General features: G+C 29.8%; 2 protein-coding genes across 2 annotated transcripts in view; one reads left to right on the plus strand and one right to left on the minus strand.

Moving 5' to 3' along the window:
• LOC111622066 (MICOS complex subunit Mic60-like) overlaps positions 1-16,200 on the minus strand; it is a 54,269-nt gene extending 38,069 nt beyond the window's left edge. The window contains exons 1-5 of the mRNA XM_023364383.1: positions 16,100-16,200; positions 8,875-8,942; positions 5,204-5,374; positions 4,231-4,366; positions 754-805 (exon numbers count right to left, since the gene is read on the minus strand). Of these exons, the coding sequence (XP_023220151.1) occupies positions 754-805; positions 4,231-4,366; positions 5,204-5,374; positions 8,875-8,942; positions 16,100-16,141 (469 nt within the window). The 5' untranslated portion in view covers positions 16,142-16,200. The remainder of the gene's footprint in view (positions 1-753; positions 806-4,230; positions 4,367-5,203; positions 5,375-8,874; positions 8,943-16,099) is intronic.
• An 11-nt stretch (positions 16,201-16,211) lies between these two features.
• On the plus strand, positions 16,212-23,852 carry LOC111622067. Its single transcript, XM_023364384.1, has 3 exons — positions 16,212-16,266; positions 17,012-17,171; positions 23,108-23,852. The coding sequence occupies exons 1-3, from the start codon at positions 16,215-16,217 to the stop codon at positions 23,496-23,498; spliced, it is 603 nt and encodes a 200-aa protein (XP_023220152.1). The 5' UTR covers positions 16,212-16,214; the 3' UTR covers positions 23,499-23,852.
• Positions 23,853-26,494: the final 2,642 nt, after the last annotated feature.

Consider the following 26,494-nt stretch of genomic DNA (forward strand, 5'->3'; position numbering starts at 1 on the left):
CAGTAAATTTTTTTTAAATGCTATTGGATGTTTTTTATGACATCAGCAGGTTTTTTTTTTTTTGTTTTTTGTTCAGTAGAATATTTTCCCCATACCTTTTTTTCGGTTCCCTCGTAATTTAATAGCATTAAAATCGACAATATTGTGTTATATTTGAACAGATGCAGTAATAGCTTCCCTCCTGCTTTAGACCAATATTCCCCTAAAGCATACATGAAAACTACCCGGGAAAGCGGACTCCATCTGTTCTCAAGGTCAATCAGTTTGTAAACAATGTAGACTGCACGTGTGAAATTTCACACCTTGTTACACAAAAGAATAACATGTTTTCTATCTCTTAAATCTTCTCCCTTTTCCGAAATGGTTTCCCTAGATTCATTATTTATGAGTGCTTGAGTCAGAGTTCTACCTGTTTATGAGCACTTGTGTCAGAATTATAACTTTTCATTTTGACTTTGACAGATCGTTTAACACATGTTGGAGTCATCCAGGACTTGTCATTTACATTTTGTGCCGTGTTGTTTAGATTAAGGGATTTTTCCTCTCTCTCTCATATTTAGTCTATCATTATAATTTAAACATAAGAATTCTGCAATTTAGGACCTCATTTGGATCCTCACAAAATGGTCTAATAGGTAATTCAAAAATTTTAATTGTTTGATTAAGACTTATTTATTAAATAATTAATTCAACTTCATTCACTTATCATTTTTATAAAGAACTAAAATTGATGAATTAGTTTTTGTTACTTACCATCTTTTCCATAAACAGGTGGAGGAAGGGGAATAGGAATAGGTTGAATTTCCTATTAAAAAAAAATAATAATAACAATAATAATACAACCTAATAAAAAAATTTCATATAAAAAAAAATATATGTGAATTTGAAGAGACAGATCAATACAGAATTTTATATTTACATTAATTTATTTCACAAATCATAAATAAGTAATAAATTATTGTAAGTTATTTATTAATATCTTTAAGCAGTGTTTAAGATATAGGGACCTTGAATAAGTTCTCACTGTTTTTTAACAGATGGCGTTACCAGAACCACGTGTGTTTATTTTTAGATGAAGTACAATAAGCGACCTTGAAATTCAGTATGTCATTTCACCGAAGTGTAAACAACTTATTTTTTCATTGTGTTAAACATGTCAAGTTTCGTGCCAAAAAAAGTATTTGCGGGGAATTTTATTGTACTATTTTATTCAAAAAATATCTGCAGCTGAAGCACACGGAATTCTTGTTGAGACTTATGGAGACCATGCTCTGTCGGAAACAACATGCAGAGATTGGTTTAGATGCTTCAAAAATAATGATTTTGATGTTGAAGATAAAGAATGATCTGGAGCAACAAAAAAGTTTGAAGACGAGGAATTAGAGGCGTTACTTCATGAAGACGCATGTCAGACACTAGCTGAACTTGCAGAATCATTAGGAGTTGATCACACAACCATTTCGAAACGTTTAAAAGGATTAGGAATGATTCAAAAGCAAGGACATTGGGTGCCATACAAGTTGAAGCCAAGAGACGTCAAACAGCATCTTTTGACATGTGAACAGCTGCTTCAACAGCAGAAAAGGAAAGGTTTTTCTGCATTGTATCGTGACAGGCGACAAGAAACGGATACACTACGATAACCCTATGCATAGAAAATCGTGGGGTAAGCCCAGCCATGCATCAACATCGTCAGCAAGGCCGAATATGCATGGTTCGAAGCTTCTGCTCTGCATTTGGTGGGATCAGCTAGGTGTAGTTTATTACGAGCTGCTCAAACCAAACGAAACCATCACGGGAGATCACTATCGACTACAATTGATGCATTTGAGCCAAGCATTGAAGGAAAAACGGCCGCTATATGACAATGACAATGTTCGGCCACATGTTGCACAACCGGTGAAAACATACTTGGAAATGCTTAAATGGGAAGTCCTACCCCACCCGCCATATTCACCAGACATCGCCCCTTCCGATTATCACTTGTTCCGATTGATGGCACATGGCCTGGCTGAGCAGCACTTCCATTCTTATGAAGATGCCAAAATATGGGTTTCTTATGAAGATGTCAAAATATGCCAAATCTTGGAGAGCCTCAAAAGACGTGCTGTTTTTCCGACGTGGAATTCAAATGCTGCCAGAACGATGGGAGAAAAGTAGTGGCTGGTGATGAACAATACTTTCAGTGGCGTGTTTATTACGACTTTATTTAAATAAAGTGTTAATTTTCACAAAAAAACAGCGAGAACTTATTCAAGGTCTTTATATATTATTTTCACAATACAAATATATGATTTAAGTGTAATGCTAGGTTTCAAATAATCAAAACATTAAATTATATCACATAATTTGTTAAATAAGTATGCTATCAAAGCAATATAATATACTAAATGCATAGGGGTGCCAGATTGGCAAGAATGCCAGATTACTGAAAATGCATAAAGTTAAAGTCTGCCTAAAGGCAATGAATGACATGACCTGTCACCCTTTGCTGCTGAATTTTTTTGGAGGAAGGCAAGCAAATAATACAGCACACTAAACTGCATTACTGTACACACAAATGAAATTTGAGTAAACAGGAATGCATAGGTGATCACAGTAAAGAGCATACCAGATAATTAAAAGACTAGATTAGTGAGTCTGCTATACTTTATTTTTGAAACAGGAAATTTGCAAGGGAGATGTTTTCTATTTCTGAAAAGCAAATATAGAAAACATTTCCCTTGAAAATTTCTTAAGACTTAAAATTCTCTTCTGGCAGAAATTTGTAAAAATTCAACAACTCCTTTCTTTAAACAAGTTTTTATTAAAATCATTTGCATCGAGGGTTATTGATTTTATGATAGTTAACTTTTCAAAAGTTTATATGATTTGAACTAGTTCTAATGCTGATAAAATATGTTGGTGAAAACAAGCTACATGAGCCAAATAAATATATTTGGAGGCCACATTTGCCTACTGGCCATAGGTTGGAAACACTTGCACTAAATAACCAAGTATCAATAACATATTACTGATATAATAAGTTGTTATTCCGTGTAACATAGGTAATAATAATTTGACTTTTTCAAAAGGTATGAAATTCACACCATTATTTTTTTAATATCATTTTTCAATTTATGACACAATTTATCTGTATGATGTAAATATTTATATCTTAATGCAATAATTATATAATGAAAGACGAAAATGAAATATTTGAGATCACTTTATAGATATATAAATGAATATAACAACATTAAATATTTTAAAGTATTTTTCAATAGGTTAATGAATGCTTTAATTTTAACACTAATTCCAATGACAAATATTAATTTTCAATCGATTCAATTTAATTCTGTCTGGAAAAAAATAGATAAAGATAGGTCTATGAAGTCAATATGAAAAGAAAACATAACAACAAACAACAGTTTAAAATATTTATATATGTGAATTACACTTATTATATTTTAATTTACAATAAATTTGAATGTATTTTCATTTCAAACCATTCTTCTACTCTAATATTATAGCAATTTGCTTCTAATTCTAATATTTAAAAAAATTATTTCAACTCATATTGCAAAGCTACTAATAAAAATATAATCTAATATTCTAATGATCCAATCTAGTAATGCATATGATGATTAAATAAAACTTTACATGAAAGAAATAGATAATGATATCAGCAGGGAGTTTCAAATGTTATTCTTCAAATCCATAGTAAATAAATGTTCAATATCTAAATGTTTCTTGTGATACACAACAAGACAGCAATAAGTATAGCAGGCTCACAGTGTCACTAAGTCTATTCCTTGTAAGTAAATTTTTCATTCAATTACCTGATATAAATGAATTTTGTTTTGTTTGTTCTCATGTCATCTCATTAATAAATAATGCATCTTTAATATTAAAACAAAAATAAAATCAACAAAATTATTCAAATAACTAATACTTCAATATCTAATAATATTCAATACCTCTGATCATAAAAAAATTACTACTATTTTAAATAGATAAGTAATTAACTTTAATACAATAGATATTGAAAAATATTTCAAGCTGATCAATATAATTATAGTTATATTTTGATAGGAATAGCAAGTTTTTACTTTATTTATGTTTGAAAATAATCTGTTCTGATTTGTTATTAATACATTATTATTAAGTTTCAAAAGCATGTCTTTAATTCATAATTTAATAACATTTTTTTTTCAAGTGACTTCAATAAACAATAATCTACATGCATACCTGTTTGCTAGCATCTCTTTCTAATTTTTTTTTAAGAAGACCTTCCTTCAAATTTTCATCTGAAGATGATGATTTAGGTGTTTTATCTTTAAAAACTGAAGTTATGGGTTCTATCACAGACTTTCCTTTCTCTGCACTATAAAAACAATTTGTTAAAATATAATATTAAGAAAAACAATTACAAAACTATTGAACAGTCTACAGATAATTTCTTTATCTCAAAATTTTATTAATCTTGGTATCATAAACATCTCAATTCATACAATTTAAAATCTTTTATATAGCAAATACAATAATGAACTATAAGATGTCCATATTATTATAAGGCATAACTTCAACAGAATCCATATTCATACTTACAATTAATCAAGTGATTAGAAAGGAAATAGAAAACCCACAGAATAATATAAAGTCGTCAAATATAAATATATGAGACCAATATACTAATTATTTCATTCAATTCAACTGTCAAGAATGTCAAATAATTCAAATAGTAATGATATTGGTACCTTTTCACAACTGTTAGTGAAGCATTATATCATTTAGTTATAATCAGAAATAATTCTCAGAAAAATCTTGAACCAATTCTGGAATCAACAACTGTTCTGAATATATCAAGTAGTAAAGTATCTCTATTTATCAGAAAAAACTTGGCTCATAAATATAAAATTTTCACAATATCTAATTTAAATTTTTAATATAATTTGAAATTATTGAAATATTTTTTCTGTTCAAATCATACAATTAATTACTGAAGATTCTATGAATGTTTACTATAATTATCAATACCTTCAAATATTTCAGCTCATCGTGAAAAGTAAAATTACAGAAAAAAAACTTTGTAAATTCCATAATATAAGATAGTAAATTAACAGATTAAAAATTCAAATCAGTGTGAATTTCAAAACTGATAACAGAAAACTTAAAAATCCAAAGTCTGGAAATAATTTTAAAGTACATTAAATTTACTTACAGAGAGGTGATATCATTCCAATCTGGAATAGATTTTAAAACAGATCCAGAAAATGGTACATTTTCTTCCAAAATTTTGGCAAATTTTGGATCATATTTAGCATATGCAATAACACCACCAGCAGTAAGAGTTGTAGCGCCTATTAGAGCAAACACTGTTTTTTTACCACTTCTGAAATTAAAAATTAACAACATTAATATACATAAATCTCAAAAATAACTTCATTTACATGAAATAAATAAATAATAGAAAAATCATAACTGTACCACCAAAATCTTTGGTGGTACAGTGATACAAAAATTAACTATAATTATAATATATGATACAAAAATTAACTATAATTACTTTTCATTATTAACAAATGATATTTGTTAATAATGAAAAGTAATTATAGTTAATTTTTGTAGATTATATATGAATCATTGTACAGTACATCCAAAAATACATATCTTTTGTTTGATCTTTAGTGAATTTATAAAATATTAACAGATAAATTTTTATTCTTCCCTTTTCAAACAATGTGGAAGTACTAAACAGAATTTTTAAATTCAATTCAATAAAATAATTTTTATTGTCACAATATTTATATAAGATCTTGTAGTGTGCTCAATCAAGAGGTCATGTTGAACCCATACTAAGGTGCGTTTCAAATTTATATGGACACGAAAAAATTAAATTTGCTGCATTAAGTGACAAATGTTTTATTAAAAATAACATGGATTTACATGTTTCCACACAAATGCAGCAAATCTGGGTTTCACTTTAATTTTTTCGTGTCTGTATAAATTTGAAACGCACCTTATCAACGATCTTAGTCAGGTACATTGCATGTTCTGTCAGTGGTGCAGTTGATCAGTCAGACGATCACAGAGTTTGATTCAAATATATACATTTAATCTCCAAACACAATATATACAATGGTCACAGTACACAAAAAAACTTTCATGACATGTTGTAAATGCACATGTTCACCAGGAGAGTCAACACAAAAAGACTTACTTTCCTGCCAGAGAGTTCAGTGATGTTGCCAGTCCCTCGCATTATTTCGTTTATTTTGTCACTCGGTATTGCACTCCTGGTGGCCAAAATCTTATTGAAAGAAGATAGTTTGCTTCATAAATTTTAATGCTCAAAAGAAAAATGTTAGTCTTTTCTAATGATTCAAAATTATGTTATTAAAATATTTGAGTCTTGTTTTTACAATTTACATAACAGCACAATGAAATTCAAAAAATAAATCTTTTATTTAAAGATTACAAATAAAACAGTCTTTTTCAAATATTGAATTTTCATTTTACAAATTCCATCACTGAATTTGTCATCATAAGTTTATACTAATATCAATCATTACATTTCAATGTCTCTGACAGCAGTAGTACTCTAGTTTTGCCTATCATTCACAAAGTCACCAGAGTTAACATTGTGTAAATCACATACCTTTCTGTAATGCATTTACTTGCATAAAGGACTATAATCCTTCATACTATATTTTAAGCAAAAAAATATGAGATAAAATCTCTCATTGAAAAATAACCAGTAAATTATTATTTATTGTTCATCTGTACCAAAATATAGCAATTAGAAAAAAATTTTTTAATTCAAAGGAATTCCAAATGGAAATTAAAATCATATCTAATTTTTGTTTTCAACTTCTACACAAATACTGCAAATGTCAATATTGCTATCCAAAAAACTTTTTTTTTATCCTTAGTTTTTTTTTTTTTTAATAAAATGAACATTTTTGGTTGCTTGTACCAGCCATCTTCAAGTATTTAAAAACTGCCTCTTTAGGAACTTAAAATTGAAGATGGCTGATAAAAGCAGCTAAAAATGTTCTTTTTATTAAAAAAAAGAATAAATGCTGGATTAAAAAAAAATAGTGTTTAGATAGCAATATGAAAAATAAAATTGAATGACCTGATTATTTAAGAATAAAGGCAAGCAATCCAGTTCAATATTAGAACTTTTTGCTAATAATAAATAGGTCCTGATAATGAAAAACGATAATAAAAGATTTAAAATGAATAAAAGTAACTATATTTCTAAAAATTTTTTAAATAAAATATAGAAAACAATCTCTGAACTAAAACACTCAATTCGCATCAATTCCAAGGTAATGAAATACAATATTAAACAGTTAACAATAACAAACTTTAGACAAAAGTTTTATTTTACTCCACTTTTTTCCCAAATAAAATTTTTTTTTGTTTTATTTTCACTGTTGTGAAAATCCTCACTTGTGTCTGATAATGATGCTTCTAGTTCTAATAAATTGTCAATCATATTGATTATACATATATATATATGAAGTCACTTTAATCCAAAAACTTTTTTGGTTGACAGTGTCACTAATGCTGTAAGACTGTCTGTCAACAAAAAAAGTTTTCGGATTAAAGTGACTACATATATATGTATAGAATATACAGCATCCATATCATGTTAAAAAAAACATATTGACTATGTTATTTTATTCATCACCATTATTCCATTTCTGCTTCCAGGACTGTCAATGTTCAAAGTTTAGGTGCAAAGATGGATGCTATTCCTGGTCGGGTGAATTAGGTTTGTTTATCAAAGCCACTAAATTGTTACAAACTATAGAATAAATATCAAACTACATAGTTAATATCCTATTTATTACTACAGCAATCTAATATAATATCTCATGTTTGCCTATTGCCAGCTCCATGATAATTGCTTTTATTGATGTATTATACATTTCTATACAACTATATTCAAATTTTCTTAGAACAATCTGTTAATTACATTATTTTAATTTTTGTCATTTTTATATGGTAAAAAGTTATCAATTTTACCATCATTTACCATCCTTTATCATTTCATAAATTCCAATATAGTATATTACATTTTGCAATTTATTTTAGTTTTTTTTAAAGATGGATTTCTTTGGAATGCTTTTGCATGCTAACCATGAGATCTTCTTGTTGTGTAGTTTACAGAGGCAAGAGTTGACTGAATCTGTCAGGTCAATGACATGATGGCTGATGTGGAAGAGTAAAAGAGGGTCACATGGGCAAATGCCATTTTCAACCTCAATGATTGATTTCAGGATAGCATATTTATGTCTCTGGCTTGATGGATAAGCTTTACAAAGGCAAATAGAACATACCTGATGGCAGAACAAAGCACAGGTGGCCTTGGTTTCAAAAGCCTTTACCCATTTGTCAAACACACATGATAGAGATAAAGAGCTTCTTACGATCACCTGATATGCAACTCGGCACGGCTATGCCCCCCAATACTATTAAAGACCTTTATATGTTGTCTTTCCTCCACCACTTCTGCCTTGCAGATAAATTGCACCCAGGACTGTCACTTACGACAGGAAGCTAGCAACTCTTTACAAGGAAATATCCAGGAGAAATAACTTTTGTTTAATGTGGAAGTCCCTCTATTTCCTCCTTCCTTTGCAACACTAAAGATTGTCCAGACATTCAACATGGGCAAAAATGTTTGCATTTTTCATAAAAATTTTTCTGGTTTTTAGGTTTAGTGTATTTAATTGTAATTACTCCATGTTAATTATAAGAAACAATTACAACAATCTGAATATATAATGATTATAACATAATAGATTTAAATTTAATATTGTTTTAAAAATTTTTTATATGAGTGATATATAATTTTTAAACTTAAAACATTGTCCTTACTTTTTTGTTTCTTGAAAGGAATTATTTGATTGGAAACGTGGTTTAGAACACTTTTTTGATGAGGAGAGCTGTAAGTAATAAATAATAATATTTTAATATTCATAAAAAAAAATCTATTCACAAGAATTTAACAAAAAAAGCTGTGATTTGTATTCTGTTAAAATATTTTAAATTTTTTTCATTTCACAAGTATTAAGTTTAAACTTCAAAATATATTACAAAAAGTAATTGAACTAAATTTAATAATTTATTTAATTCAAAGATTATTGTGATTATCAATAACTATAAAGATAGGCAATAGTCCAACTGCCTATCTTCATAAAAATTTATTTATATTAATTGTTAATTGTCAAAATATAACAAAAATAATCTAGCAATCAAATTTAATTCATTGCGTTATAATTATAATTACAAAAGAAGATATAATTATGATGATAAATGCTAAAATACACTCAAAAAAGTTAAACAGAATATAGATGAAATGAATACATGAATACTAATTTTCAGAAAGTCAACTTTATTAATTAAATGAAACATTTTCAGTTTAGGTGAAATGCTAAGAATGATCAGATCTTAACTGAAAACATTTCTTTTAATTATTAAATATTGACTTCCTGAAATTAGTAGTCATTTATTCGGAAAGATAATGCCAAGTTTTGTAAACTTTATTGTAAATAGAAGGTAATTTTAATAATTGATATCACCAATATAATGGGCATGAGAGAGAGAGAAAAGTTAATCATTTAGCTCTTTAATTTAATTTAAATAATAATTTAAGTTCTGGCACGAAATTTGTCTTATTTTTCACACTGTGACATGCTTTTCATTTAAATTTTCATACCTATTCTATTTGCTGTTACAAAACCTACTTCTCTATGAGTGGAAACATAATATCTGTAAACTGCTGAGATTCTTCAGCTTTCAGCAAAACATATAAAATGTATCAATTCATAAACATTTTCAGAATCATCCTGAATCCAAAAACATTTGTGAACTGATGCATTTTATGTTTTACTGGAAGCTGAAGAGATTCAATGGTCTGCAGCTATTTGCAGTTTGAACATTTTTTGAATTCTACAAAAAATAAATTGCAGTCTTTGTTCTTGAAAGAACTACAAAGAGAATATAAGACAATTCTTCAGCTTTTTCTTAAAGAACAAAGAAATCTGAAATTCACCATCTGCTAAAACCTGGAAATATTAGATGAAACCTGATATACTGTACCATTAAGAGGTACAAAAAAACTAATAATATTGAGAACTGACCAAGTAATGGATAAAAGGACTCCATAAATGTTTTATGCTTTGAAAAACTGAATAACTTTGTCAATGCCAAAAAGGCAGGCCTTATAGATAAATTGTCTCAAGACAATCTAATACTGAAAAAGTACCTCAAGCTTGAGACTTTAATACCACATGCTGACACAGGCTGAAAAGCAGAAAATGCTGATTTGCTGTGTCATTGCCTTTTGCAGAAGTATGAAGAAAATGTGAAAAATATTCTCTTCAGATAAAATTTTTACCATGGAGGAGGAAAATTTAACAATTAAAATGACTACCTATGCCAAATCAATGAAAGGAATTCCCCTGCATGTCTAGAAGCCTCAAAGGACTCATCATCCCAGAATTATGAGTTTGAGCAGGGATCAGTTGACAAAGAAAAACAGAACCTTGTTTTGTATTAACAGAGGTTAAAGTGAGTGCCAGGAACCATTACAAAACAAAAGATTCTTCAAACAGTGGTAGAACACCATTGAACAGAATGTTGTTCAAAAATATCAAACTTTACTTTTCAACAGGACTCAGCTCCAGTACACAATGCCAAAACTATGCAGAATTTGTTAAAAGAGAAAGTTCCAGATTTTATTTCAATGGAAGAGTGATGATCTGTGTCACCTGACTTAAACCGATTGGATTACTTCATATGGTCAGAGTTAGAGGTCAAGGTCTATGCTAAATGCTACACAAGTGTTGAGGCTCTCAAGAAGTCCCTCCTATGTGAATGGGCTCCCTTTCCTAAGGAAAACATCTATACAACAGTAGAAGAGTGACAACCAAGATAAAGACCTGTATTAAAGCACATTGTGGACACTGAGTACAGTGGGTAATTGGTTAACAAACATAACCCATTCCAAGACTGTGTTCATTACCTGAATTGTTCATTAACCAATTACAGATTTACCATAAATTTTTATGGGAATTTGATTAATTCATTCTGGCAATTCAAAAAAAAAAAATTATATAATTTCTTAATACATTTATTTACGTGTAATAACAAACTAAAAGCAATCTCTCCATTTTTTCATCGATGGCACATCTTTGTTTCTCAGAGCCATACTGCCTAGCAACATTAGACATCATCTGCCCACACTCTACCTTGGCTATTATCTCTTGTTAAGTTTCTATAGTAAACACAGTTCTTGACACTCCACCCTTTTAGGTTCCATAATATTATCAGTTTTTTTTTTTAAATAAAAAGTTCAGGAAAACACAAAAATTTGGAGAACAGAAATAAACTAGAAAAAAAGGTTATGAAAGTCTCTTCATTAAACCATTCATAGATACCAGTAACATATAGGTCTAGTTTTACAAATCCTAAATGTATTGTCACTTCTTGTGTTTGTTCTGTCAGGTGTTTGTTGTCTGAACATAAAAATCTTTCACAAAAGTGTTCATTGTCCAATTTGTTCACAGTCCAAACTGTTTGTTAATTAATCACCCACTGTACTAGGAATGTATGTTATCTATCTTATTACAGCTCATTTCATGAATCTTAATTGGGCTTAAAAATGCACAGTAGCATAGACAAATCTATTTTCTCAGTGACGTGAACAGACTGAAAAATCTGCAACAAGGTCACTCCATTACCAAACAGGCTCTTGAACATTTATTATAAAACTTCCAGAGCCCCAACCAAGAATCACAGATTGCATGGCTAAGATATATGAAATGGTACTTACTTAATATAAAAAATGTTGTTATATTATTAACTTTTAATAAATTTGAATTGTAATGTTTATATTTGTACCTGAACTTATTAGCATTCAGAGTTCAATTAATAAATTTCAAGTAATACATGCTTTGTTTTAATGTCTTTTTAATGTTAGAGTCAATAAAACTAGAATTTATTCTAATTTGCTTACTCCACTTTGTGTTATCTATAGATTATCATCATCAGTTTAGGGAAGTCTCAAAGTGATTATACTTAGCAGAATTCCATTATTATTTAAATTAATGTTTAAAAAAGCCAAGTAGTTTAAATTATCTTAATTTATACTGAAAAAAATTCAAAGTTAGTATATATCTCGCATTTTAAAACTTTTGAAAGTGAATTTCAAAGAGAAAAAAAAAAAGAAAAATACAGTGAACTAAGTTATAGAATGCTCACATTTTCAAAATTCTTTGAAACGTACATACAAACCCCTCTGAGGATTGGACACTATTGTATTTTGTATCTTTAATGACATTTGCTATACAGCAGAATTTTTGTGATGTTTTAACATACCACATACACACGAGTTTATCTTTAAAGCAAGCAAAATGATTAAAGAACCAGTAAAGCCGGTAGTTGTAATATAACTGGAAATCATTTGGCTTAAATAACCAAAGTATTTGTTTGTGGGTTTGTTTACTGTCTTTGTTTCTACTCAGATGGCACTACTACTTATTAATTTGTTGTTATTAATATTAGTAATAATATTCTTATATTGTTTATTAATGTTATTAAAAGGGGCGTGTCTAGCCTGCGGAGGTGTTGGTGACTTTTTTTGCTGAGCTGTTGTGTCGACGTTAGACATGTTTATTAATGTTATTAAAACTATTATTATAATATCTAAAGTTGAATTGTTGAATGGTGCTACTTCATACTATTCAACATTGCCATTTTTTTTATTTAGATGTGTGGTATATTGATGCCTAAGAGAAAGCAAAGCAATATTGATTAAGTAAATTCCACATCTAAAAGAATAAGATTAATACATTTCATCCTTTTCTCTATGTTATGGTAACATATTAACAAGGATACCCCAACTGACCCAACTGGAACAAAAAGCCAGTTCATTAACTATATACAGAGCCAGATCAAGATAATTTTGTGCATGTGATGCCTCTAAATATTTTTATACTTAAATAATTTGTTATCATACTAGTACATACTTAAAGATAAAAGAATTGAGAAAGCATTTTTGGGTTGATTTGAAAAAATTATAGACCTATAAATTCCCACTATCTTTTGTCTGTCTGTCTTTCCTTAATCTAAAGAATAGTATAAGATAAATGAATTTCAAGATCAGATATGGAAAGTATAGAGGCAGGAGGCCCCAATTAATTATATACGAACTTCTGATGTAAACTGGAAATCACGTTATTTCAATTAAAAAATTTTTCCCTGAAAGAAGTTAGCTAGACAACCAGCACAGTTCCATTGCTAATAGAAAAGTATGATGTACAGGGGCAAGACACTATAGTACTAATTTGAGGTGGAGAGCATATATTTTAAAGTAAAAGTATGATAAAAATTGCAGTTATTACATTGCTTGTTAAATATGTGATTGTTTTGTATTTACTAACTAGACACTTCTATCAATAAAAGACAATGAATTATTCTATGTTCTTTCAATATTTGCATCTGCTTTGAACAGAGGTATAGCAATGCTCCCATTGCCAAGTAATTAGTTTTGGAAGGAGCACAGTCTGTAAGAGTCTAGTGACAGCCTTGTTTCGCACCTCCTATGTTTTAGTGCTCCAGGCAGGTGGCCGGTCAGCCCATTCCATAATCTGGCATTGACTACACATTTCTTGTTAAGGTTCATGGAAAACTATCTAACTAATGAATACAATAAAAAATGGTAAAATAATAATCATGTCAAGATTTTATCTCTACAGAGTACTATTGCCATCATATCATGATTTTCTCTGCTAAGTATCATTAGTATTGTGAGAGCCAAGTTTGATGAAAAAATTTTTGTTCAATTTAGTTTTTCGTTAAAGTTGTTTTGCTAAAATCATCAAAGATAATTAAACTATTTTCTCACAGACTTATTTCCTTGTTGAAGATGATGCATTGAATGTGTCACCCAGAATCAATGAGTGAAAATGTGACTATTAGTCCCAATGTACTAAGCCTACTAATGAAGTCATGGGAAAAACCCAGGAGGAGCCCCCAAATAAAAGGTAGGGATGACAACAAGCCGGGGCAGTCGTCATCAACCTTTTCCCTAAGTGGGAAGTATTTGCTAATTTCAGCCGTTGCCACTTGCTGCCCTCGCAAGAGAAAAAGAACTTTCCTTTTCTTCCAGAGTCGCTGAGTCTTCATCAAACCGATCATCAATTTGCTGAATCTGGGATTACCAATTCCTAGGACCAACAAGTGATTAAGGTATTTACCATCTCACGAATTTACTGAGAGCTCTTTCTCTCAAACAGGGTCATGTTGGGTATATCTTTGTATATACACTCTCCCTTTAGAAATTTTGCTAAACATCTAACTTCACTTTAGCCATTTGGCTAAGCTTCTGAATGATGGAAACTTGTAAGCAATATCTCATAGAATTTGTAAATATTATCTATCAATAAACAGGTATTTTTATTAAATGATAACTAGTGGAGTGTACTCCTCTGGTCGTTTCCATCTGCCTCCATTCCGGGTCCGAAGCCTGCAAATGCGATCACTCACGCAACGAAATTAAGCAACCAATCCGGTCTCTGTGTCTGTCCATAAAGACTCAGTGGTGTCATCCTGACAAGGTGCCAAAGAGGCTCTGACCCTGCAGTCACAGTATCATGTCAGTCAAGATTATAAATCATCATTATATGAACAAAAACTTGAATTATTCAGAAGCGGTACATGGCAAGATATGAATCTTGCCAAGTATTGCTTCTGGATAATTCAAGTTTTTACTCCTTTAAACTTTAATTTTACAGTTATCAAAGATTAATGAAACTTTAAAATAAGAGAGTACCGGTATCCTAAAACAGTGTTTAATGTTTTTCTTTTAAGTAGATAAAAATGCTTCTATGAGATGAAATGTTTTATTACTACAAAATTATTTGCTGACACAAATATTTAGTGTACAGAATTGAATTATATGGTATATCATAGAAAATTAAACTGTTTACTTAAATACATGACATACAGCAATCATAAGCTTACTCTCAGCAAATAGCTGAAACTTCAAAAAAATAAGATGATTGATTTTTGAGTGTCTACCACGAAACATACAGTATGGTCCAAAAATCAGGAAATGATTGCTATGCAAAGTAACAAACTGGAAATGCCTCAAAATTCAAGTAGATAAATTGAACATTAAAACTTCCTCCTACAGTGCCCTTTTGGGACCTTCTTTCAGACATACCTAAGATGATTTTTTCTCATATCCTGACTTTTGAACCATACTGTACTGTACATAAGGAAAACTTGAGCAGAATAACACACGAGATGTTGCTTTTAAATCCGCAATTTCTTTCAGTTTATTTTGCTTGTATAGAGACGACCTACAATCCTAGCCAAAATAAATTCTTCACCTAATCCTTCAATGAAATTTTATTATTGAAATTCCTGTAGCATTTGTGATTTAAATTGAAGAGTAAGAGAATTGCTTGATCAATTTATCATGTTATCTTTCCTTAATGCAATCAGTCAAAGATGTAAAAGGTTTCATACAATGATTACAGTCGACCCCCCATAACAATGTTGATAGTTCCGTTTTATATGAATTCCATGTTGATCTTATATATATGTTGATTTTATATGTTCCATGTTGATCATGAGTCACTTAGATTTTACAAATACGCGAGCCGTTCACAGCCCGGCACACGTATTTGTAAAATCTAAGTAACTCGTACAACAGAATTATTAACAGTGTTATAGGAGGGTCAACTGTATATTCATTACTGAAATTTTTAAGAAATGAAGAGTAATATACTGATGTAAAGTGTATTAAAATGCCTAAATAATGTATTAAATATTCAAAAAATGTAAATTATTAAAATTTATCAATAAATAAGTCAATTTTTGTTCGTTAACGTTAATTAATAGGACCAATTGATTAATATTACTTAATATATTCAGTTATAAGAGTGAGAATTAATAATTTATGGATATTTAAAATGCTAGTTTCGAGTCTATTAAAATCCATTCGTACTTTGAGCCTAGAATAATTATATGCGTATAAATAGGATATATTTGACATTAAAAATAAATAATTGCTTCAGGTTCATAAACATACCAATTTGCAAGGCAAAGGAACTTTTCGAGTCGACCTCAACATCTTTACCCGGTGAAAATAGTTCTCTTCATCGAGAAAGGTGTCGAGAGTATAACATACGGTAAATCTCGTTGGCATGAGACTACGTAAAAACATGGCGGCCTCCATTAGTAACATATTCAGGAGGAGTAAGTGATTGTCTTAATCAAGTTATTTTAATGTTAATTTTTTATAATTATTATTACTAATTTCTAGAATAATATAAGGATGAACTAGAATATTTATTTTTTGCATAATGGTATGATTAGTTATTATATAGATTATAAAGCATTATAAGAAAACGGTTAGATTTTCGTGTATAAGTACACAAAATATGCAGTTCTTGGAAAGGGGTGCAATTAATGACTTCTTCCAGACAATAGTGCACAGGTTTGATATGAAAAGTAGAAATATTTAGCTCAACTGGAATCAATAATTATCACGGAAACAGCTTCAGTATATTACTACACATGTTCTTTGATAATTAGTGTATGTCTGTATTTATATGCAATAGAAGTGTGCAAAGCACAAAATAAGAATATAGTGTTCTTATTTCAACCTAACCAAGAATAGGAATAGCCTGTAAAAATTGAAATGGTGTGTTAAACAATCATAAAAGGTAAATTTCTATGGTTTTGCACACAATATGTAAAATTGTTTCTGTGGGATTGAAAAACCAGAAAAACTTCCATTGTCTGATAAGGCAACATATTCGATAACCCGGCACTGCATTGGTCCCAGCAATGCTAGGTTAACAGAATGCCTCCTACATATTTATTTAGTATATACATATCTAAAGCTATCTATATTTAATGTGTAATAATGATAAATAATTTAGTTTTTGATTTTATTTATTAATTTTCATCATTAATTCTTTAAATATTTATATTTCAGGTACTTCTTTCATTGGAAAAGTTAATTCATTTGCTTGTCTGCATTATAAACAAACCAATATTTATGTAAATAGAATAGTTGAAATAAAGAATAATTATTCATTTCAATTTAAACCCTTTTCTACAAATTTAAGAAATATCCAAGAATCAAAACCAGTTATGTAAGTTAAATCTCTTAATTAAAACTAATAATCAATTTTTTAAAATCCTATGGGTACAATTGCCTTAAAGCTTGAAATAATCATAAAATATATTTTATTTTATTATTTAATACATTATTTGATATATTATATAGGCCTACTGATATTGCAAGTATGAAATACAGCTAACATTTAATTTTTTTCTCTCTCTTTCCATCTGTGGGTTGTAAGACTTCTGTAACTTTTCATATTTATGAAATAAGTAAGGGCTTGATTTTGTAAATTATATCCAATAATGACTGTTTAATTAATTGAAATGTTTTGATGAGTTGATTGTGTTACAAATGAATAACTTAAAAAGACTTTTTCTATCCACTTTAACAAATTAATAACAAATTTATTTAAATTTCAATGTGTTAACTTTTTATTAAAACCTATAAATATATTTTAAATGATTACATCATATTTAAACACGAGTTTTCTTGTAACAATCAGTTTTATCTTTCATTAAAAATTTTGAAACAAAAGTAATGCTGCATTGTTAATAGAGCCAAAACACAATTTATTCCAGTGATTCCCAAACTTTTTCAAGCCACTGTCCCTTGATTCCATAACCCAACACCCCTAACCCATTTTCTCTTGTGTGAGAAAGGCTTGGAAATATTCATAGAAAAATGTTGTATCCTTACAGTACATTGTCCTCCACATCTGGAAACAAATGCAATGTTTCTTCTTACCTGTTTTAACAGAGGAAAGGGAAAAGTTGTCAGTGACCCCAACTCTTGCCTATGATTACTGTTCAGTACCCTACCTCCAGTGCCCCCTAGATTTGCTCACCCCAATAGGGGAGCAGTAGCACCCATAGCACCCACTTTGGGAATCTCTGATTTACTCTGATCAAACATTTTTCCATTGTTTTGCATCTCATTGTCAGATTGATCACTTAACAGATTCCAACATTGAAAATGTTAATGAATTTGAATAACTTATTGTGTTAGATGTTTATCATTAAGTGTGAAATATCTTCAAAAGCATTTAATTAGAATAATTAGTAATAAATACATAACTATTATATGTTGCATATTATTAATTAATTACTTTGGTTATTGTTCAAAACTTATTAATGTACTAAATAAAAGAGATAATTTGAACTAGAGTGCGGGTTTCTAAAAGAAAAACTATTACATAAGTTTTATTAAACATACTTGTTAATGTAATACATTAAAATAATTAATTGCAAGTTAGTGCATGATTAAAATTAGCAGCACTTATGATAAGAACATAGTTGATAATATACATGTACTGTACTTTATATTCATTTAACCTTACCCAGTCCAAATGTACATTCTAGAAAATAATGAGAGATGGCTTTATTTATCTTGTCATGAGGATCTATAAAATATCACTAAAAATATTGCTTTTCTCTGATAATTAGGGAAATGTATGTAAAGGGTGCTATTTATATAAAGAAAATAGGCTTTTCAGATTTTTTTTGAAGGGAAGTTTTATAGCATCAATATTAGAATGCAATATGACATTGAAAGTAATGACAAGAAAATTTTGAAGGTCTTGGAAAAGAAAATTTATATGTTAAGATTATGAAAAGAGGTTGACGTAGCAATAACATTTTCAGATTTGTGCACATACGTAGATTCTCTGAAGAACTACTATTCTCAGTTTTCCATAAATTTAATAAGGTGCCTTATATCACCTCTGCAGATGCTTTCCAACCTGTATGATATGTTGATGCTGCTATTGCTGCCTTCATTAGAAGAGCAATCAATGCAAACACTTGTAAGCATTGAGTTAAACACCATCAGTTTGGCAGTAATCCATGGCTAGTTTTTCATGTGCTAATTTCACACATGTGCATAATATGGTCAGGAATTTTCTATTTCCAAGCATGAAACTGCATAACAAGAGGGCAGTGTCAGTTGTTTAACTGCCATTATCATACCTTGGACCCCTTTCTATGTGCATTTGCCATATATTCAGATAACAACTTTCTCCTGCTGCTATCGCCACTAGTGAATTTGTACCAACTTATCTCATCTGAAACAATCAGGATAAATTCTCCACCTTTGAAAAACAAGCAATCTATGCTGTACCATTGGAGAATCCCATAATGGAGGTGAACACAATATACATTGGGGCCCACAACATGAATGCTTGCTAGCTGCCTAGTTGAGCTCCTAGTAGGATGACATGATGAAAGGAAAGTTTACCACAGAGCTTGCAAAAAAAGCTTCTCAGACAGAACTACAATCTGTTATGGGCTCAAACAATGTTAATCAGACACTGCAGCAACCGGAAACTCATTTTTATATGGGAATCTCTTCTTACAACAACCTCAGAGCCATGCAACACTCCCACACTTGACCTGCCTACTGTGTGGGTTGCCCCATACAAATGGTTAAATAGTGATCTACATCTGTCATCACATCTTTAACGTGGGTGTATATCCACATATGTGCTGCATGACATTACAACATCTAGTGTAATTGAATTTTGGGCAAGCTCATAATAGTTTTTAATTTTAATTTAAATAATGTGTGTTTCATTTACATTAGAACATTGTATTCTATTTTTATATTTTGTTTGCCTGAAGATGATGAACATAAGTTCATTGAAAGCATTAGTGAAAATAAAAAACTGTTAACACCGCACTCAGTGTATTTTTAATTTTTCTTTTATATGAAAGTTATTACTTACCAAATATTCTTTTTGATGTTTAAATGAGTGGCTGATCAGCCTGCTGATTAATCTTATACTAACAAGATATGAAAACTGTCTTATATCAATGTGCATACCAGTATGACTAAAGATGAAAAGTAAGTTCAATGCTTATGAAGCAGAGAAATCTAAATGTGAATTGAGAGAATTGAATCTAAAATGCTGCAGAAAGAAATTGTTGTTTCTAATTTGATTGAGAAGATAAGTCATTCTTGCTTTAGCCTGCAGAATAATCATCAATATAATTCACAAGACATAGTATCAACTATTTTATCATATTACAATTCATATAGAATTATGAAAAATATGATAAAATGGGTGATATGAAAGGTAACATGGTAGTGAATTTCTACTCCATAAGTAATAGAAACATTGTTATGATTACTGTAAACCTGAAGTGATTAGGAGTCCTCATCAGTGAAAAGCAAAAAATCTCAGAAAAAAAATAACAATTTACAACTTTATTGTGGACTAGTGAAATATGAGTTCTCTAAATGTTGAAACAGAAAAACAGAGATCTGAAGGAAAAGAATATTTTAAAGAGTAAAGTGTAACTAAAAGTAATGTGCATTACAAGATATATTCAGACACTTTTCTGTGCTGACAGAATATTTCTCAATACTTTTTTTGGTTAAGAAGATACAGTGTGCTGTGTACTTTTCAGTTGATGAAATGCAATTAAAGATAAAATAAAATTGTTACTCTCTTCTACCAAAAGCCACTAATTGTGTGTCTAATACCTATGAATAGGATAATCCAGAGTTTGACAGATAACATATGAAAAGATTGAAAATGAAGAATATATCATGTAACATGAAATTTAAATATAATGCTCAAAGCATTTATACAGTAATACTTTGGTTATCATCGGTTTCAGTTTTTTTGATTTTTTTTCACAAGACATTTGTCTCGGTTTTCGTTGGTTGCCTTGGATTTCATCCATGTGCCCACGTGACCTCACTGCTAATTTTTGCAAAAACAAAGGGCAACCCTCGCATTTTCCCGTTCAGTGTGGCATTGTTTCTCATTGTGTGAGCATCACCCTGCGCATCTAGCCAAACAATGGTTGTATTCAAAATCTCAGCATGCAGCCAGCACCTCTGTTCAAAATCTCAGATGACTTCTGGTTTCTGCCAGCATGCTTCTAGCAAACTGCAAGCATCTTTTTCGGTGTTCAATACACCAGCAAACAAGATGGCAGCCACCATGATACTCATAATAGCTCTATTTTGCATTGACAATTTTGAATTTATTTGTTGATGAATAAAATAAACCCTGAATAAATTAATATTTGGTTAGTATATTAATAGATTATTTTAATATACTAGGATATTTATGTAAGACATCACATAATTTTTTTTAGTTGTTAAAGTGTAATCTTAGGATTTATTTATTTAAAATCCTATTGAAATTTTAAAAATCTTCATCCCTATTTTTCTTTTTGAAATATTCATTTTTCATTAAGCTGTTCTCATTAAATAAGTTTAACATAACGTGGAAGTCCACATCATTTGCCATTTTTCTTGTTTTTTTCTCCTGAAATTTCCGGCAGTCAGCATTTGTGTTGTCTAGAAAACGCCAGCAGTTGCATCACTTCCGGCAGCATCTCACTGGATTGATGCTGAGATTTTGAATATGTCCAATTCCATTGCTTTCCTTTCCTTTTAGCTCCATCATGGGAAATGCCATGTTAAATATTCATTTATTCTTTACATTAGTCTTTTATATTCATTTTATATTAATTTCTTACTGTTTTTAGTATTAAACACTATATTTATTCTCTATAAAATGCATTTTCAGTATGTATTTTTGAGTGTCTATAATGAATTAATTGGATTTACATTGATTCATATGGAAATAATTGCCTCAGGTTTTTGTCAGTTTCAGATTTCGCCAATTGTTTTCGGATGGATTATTGAGTGAAAATCGTGAAAATCGAGGTAGCACTGTATTTAAATTTTGTGTTACATAAAGAGAGAATGTTCACTATTAAGAAAAGGAAATTTACTTATCTTGGCCACATATGCAGACAATTTCAAATTCCCTATTTCATATTATCAGGCAAAATAGAGAGAAAAAGAAGGAAAAGGCAATGTTTGACCTGGATGGACTATCTGATGAAGTGGACCAATAAGACAACACAGAATCTCTTTCATTTCACACAAGATAGAACAATGTTTGCTGATTGCCAACCTCATTATAGACACTACCTGAGGAGGAAGATATAGAGAGATGTAGAGCTAAAAAATTTTCTAGAGGATTTTTTTTTGTAAACAGTTAAAATTATTTAATCTGCATCTTCAAATTTATTATTGAATTTGAAGGTACAGATTGGAATGAAATTTTACTTACAACCAAGATAGAATCTAATCAACTTGTCAACACTAATATGGCTGATGTAATTAGAATAAACAAGCATATTTCATGTAATGATGTAATTGCATAAACCTTTATGCAAAAATTATAGAAAAGAAATATATTGAAGTTTTATACTATTTATTCAGTTTCTATATTAAAATTGTTGTGCCGCAGTTTGAAAAAATTATAGACCTCTAAATTCCAACTGTCTTCTGTCCGTCCGTTTGTCCATCTTTCCTTAATCTCGAAAATGGAGTTAAATAGATGAAAGACAAGACCAGATAAGGAAACGTTAGAGGCAGGAGGTCCCAATTAAATATATACAAACTTCCAGTTTGCACTGGAGGTCACATTATTTCAATTAAAAAACTTTTCCCCTGAAAGATGTTAGATAGATGACAGGCACAACTCTATCATTAAAGGAAAAGTATGATGTACAGGGGCAAGTCACTACTAATTACAGGCAGAGAGCATATATTATAAATTTAAAATATGATAAAAATTGCAGCCCAGAATTGTGACAATGTCACAATAAATAATAGCTCGTTTATGATTTGATTCTTAAATTTATTCCTAATAAAACTAAAAAACAATTATTTACAACATTATAACATGGTATTTAATAATTCTCTTTCTTTCTATATAAATATTTATATAATTTTTGTATTTTATTAAAATCTATGGCTGATTTGAAAGCTTTCAATTGCATAATACCAATTTTAATTTTAATATTGCCAGTATTATTATATAAATTAAATAATATTTGTAACTTAATATTCAAAAATATATTTCTAAAATTAAGTATTTCTAATGTACTAACAGTTTATAATTCTTTATTTTAATATTTCCTATTTCTTTTAAAATAGCTCTCTTATCCCCTACATGTCAAGTTTTTTACAACCAAGAAAATATGATATGCAAATATTGAGAAATGTTACTAAATATTCATTAGTGAAAGGAAAGAGAAAAACAGTGAAAGCTGTTAAACGTCGATTTCTTCGACTAAATTCTGGATATTGGATAAGACCCAAATCTGGACGTGCTAAACGTTTACATAAAAAATCAGCTGGAAGAAGATATAGACTTCGTCGGCATGTGTTTTGCAATGCCGAACATTGCAAAATACTGGATAAAATGGTATCTGCATATTGGAAAAGACCAAGGTATTATGTAGATGATCCATATAATCCTTATCAAGAACGTCATGGCTTATTAACATCTTTTTCAAGGCGTAAGAGATGGCATGAAAAAAATTAAAGTAAAAGAAAATTTTATAATAGTTTTTTATCTTAGAAATACTGTAACACTTCTAGGATGTATGGACATATAGTAAAAATATACTCTATCAGTTCTATTTCAATATTGAAATTAAGAAATTTATTTATGATTTAATAAAATCAATTGTATAACAAAATTGAGTCCTACAGTATATGAATCTGTCAATACTCTTCATGAATATCATTTCATGAAAATTATTGATTTCTGTATTATTGAAATTGCCATTTAATAAAATTTTCACTCTGACTGAAGAACTAGAAAATGTACTTGTTAGATTCATATCACACATTTTTTAATAAAAATTTTACCTCTGATAGTTTGTTACCTTTAAATTACTAAATAATACTATCAGAATGAATAGATGTTGGTTATTTTCTTTAGTTTGATGGAATTATTTCATAAAAACTTATATATTTATTGCAATACTATTATTTTTGAATTAAAGAAATTTAATACTAAATAGTATTAAATCAACTAATGTTTTTAGGCACAAGAGCCATATAGACTAAGCTGAACTAATCATATTAGATAACTATTGCATTCCATGATTCCGAGTTTAAGTAAAATATAGAATAAATTATTCCAAAATACTATAACACTTCAAAAATATACCATAATTATAATTTATCAGTAACAATTCTACAATTTGTAATTTGTACTAAGTTCATTGTTTGTTGTGGATCAGATTGAAATAATTTTTTTCATATTAATGTGAGTTTTATATAGTTGTCAGTTTGTTTTTTTTATATAGGTAAAGAATGAAGAGCAAACATGTTGTGAAATAAGTTTTTTTAACTATATAGAAGTTTAAAATTTTTTTAAATTTCAAAATAATTTAAACATTTAATTTAATATCAATTAATATTAAATTTTATATTGTGAAAATTAAAAAATTAGCATTTTTTTCTTTTATAGTACAATTATTAATGATACATTATTATACAGTATTTAGTGATTGATACTGGTGGCTGTGTACTATGCCGGACCAGAGTCAAGGCATAGCAACGAGAAACAAAAATTAAATAAGCGTGTTAGTCTGTATTCAGGAATTTCCTAACAATGTGGCATGTATTCAATATAGTGGCCTTCTGTAGTTGATGTATGTGTTTCTATTCAATTGTAATGTTTCCAGGCTTTTGTGTAGTGTGTGTGGTATCATCTGTACAGGAGAGAATGACAGCTACAATAAGCACCCTATCCATCCTCCACAGATGCCTTATTTCCTGGGCGAGTTGTGTGTACTTGCTGATTTTTTCACTGCATGTGTTTTGTACATTGCAAGTGTTTGGAGTGGATATGTCTATAATGTATGTGATTTTATTGTGTTTGTCAATGAGTATGATGTCTGGTCTATTGTGGTAAATTGTTTTATCTGTGATTATGGCTCTGTCGTAATACATTTTGTGAGTGTTGTTTTCCAATACTGTCTGTGGAATGTATTTGTAGTATGGTTTGTGGATGTCTAATAATTTATGTTTGTTTGCAAGCTCTTGGTGTATATATTTGCAACTTGATTATGTCTATGTAAATAATCTGTCTGTGCCAAGAGCTTGCAACCAGAAGTGATGTGCTGTATAACTGGCATGATGTGACATTTTCTGCATGTGTCGTTTGTGAATGTTGTATCTTTGAGTATGTGTTTTCTGTAGTTTTTAGTATTTATGACCTGATCCTGTGAACCCTTCTGTCTCCTCAAAGAGGCATCCCTGATCTAACCAGCTGTTTGATGCAGTTTTGTCAACAAAATCCTGAGTCAGGTTATAGGGATGCCATGGAGTGCCTTTTGAGCCCATGATTGCTTAATGGTGTCTATGCTTTTTACATATTGTGTCGTGTCCATATGACGTGGATGTAAGTTTAATGGTGTGTTATTTGAGTCTGCTAGAGTTACTGCTTTATGTAACTGTGATGTTTCTTGTTTTTTGTAGAAAAACAGTGTCTTTATTTGTTTGTAGTGAAGGTTTGCTATGTCAATCAGGCTACATCAACCATTATTATTACAGAAATTGCTTTTAGCCCTAAGTATAATTAAATTAATTAAAATATCTATAACCGTGATGCAGATAATAGTAAGAGCTTATCACACCAATGATAATGGGCACAAATGCTCAAGAATCAAAGTAAAAACATTTAATAAAACAAAAAGGAGGTGTACAATAAGATTATTACATAAGTATAGAAACTGAAAAATCCAAAATGCATTTCGGACTATTTCCAATAGAAAAATAGTCCCTCATCAGTTGGTATTAACAAGAGGTTTTAGTATACTTAAAAAAATTATACAAGGTGAAAAAAATAAATTTAAAACTTAAAACTATGCCTAAAGCTATACAATATAAAGATGAAAACATCGCCATGACTGTATGAGCAGTAAGCATTATCAATGTAGACAGGAGTAACATTTCTTCATAACGTTGCATAGTAATGTAACGAACTGGGTGCTGATACAAAAATAGATAAAGGATGAAATTGATAAAATTAACAATGACATCTGGCTGCATCATATGTTGTCACCACTTGTGCTCCAGATGTGTAAGATAACACACCTCCTTTGTAACCGCTCACTGCATCTTGTAGAAATGTCTGAACCTGCAACTCTGTTGTGCTACTGTTTTTGCACCCTGTTCGTCACGTTACCATGCAACGTTATGAAGAAATCTGCCTCACGGTTATAGATATTTTAATTAATTTAATTTAATACATCCACCATCTTTACATGGAAGGGTTCATCTTTCTATGGCAGATTTAGGATGATGATGATTATGCTTAGTAAGTGTTCTTGTTTTCTGTTGGAGTTGTTCAAGATATGCGTGAGACCTATGTATAACTCCAAAAGAATATGTGAGTACTGGGACAGCAAATGTGCAGAGTCCGTACAGACCTAGAAAGTCGGGAAATAAGATTTTTAGCAGAAAAAGTCAGCTAGTCCGCAAATACCGTGGAATCCGTCTGCTGTTCTCACTCTTTTTTGATCG

Source organism: Centruroides sculpturatus, unplaced genomic scaffold, assembly GCF_000671375.1.
Source record: "Centruroides sculpturatus isolate CEXI.00-Female unplaced genomic scaffold, Cexi_2.0 scaffold11, whole genome shotgun sequence".
Classification (NCBI taxonomy): domain Eukaryota; kingdom Metazoa; phylum Arthropoda; class Arachnida; order Scorpiones; family Buthidae; genus Centruroides; species Centruroides sculpturatus.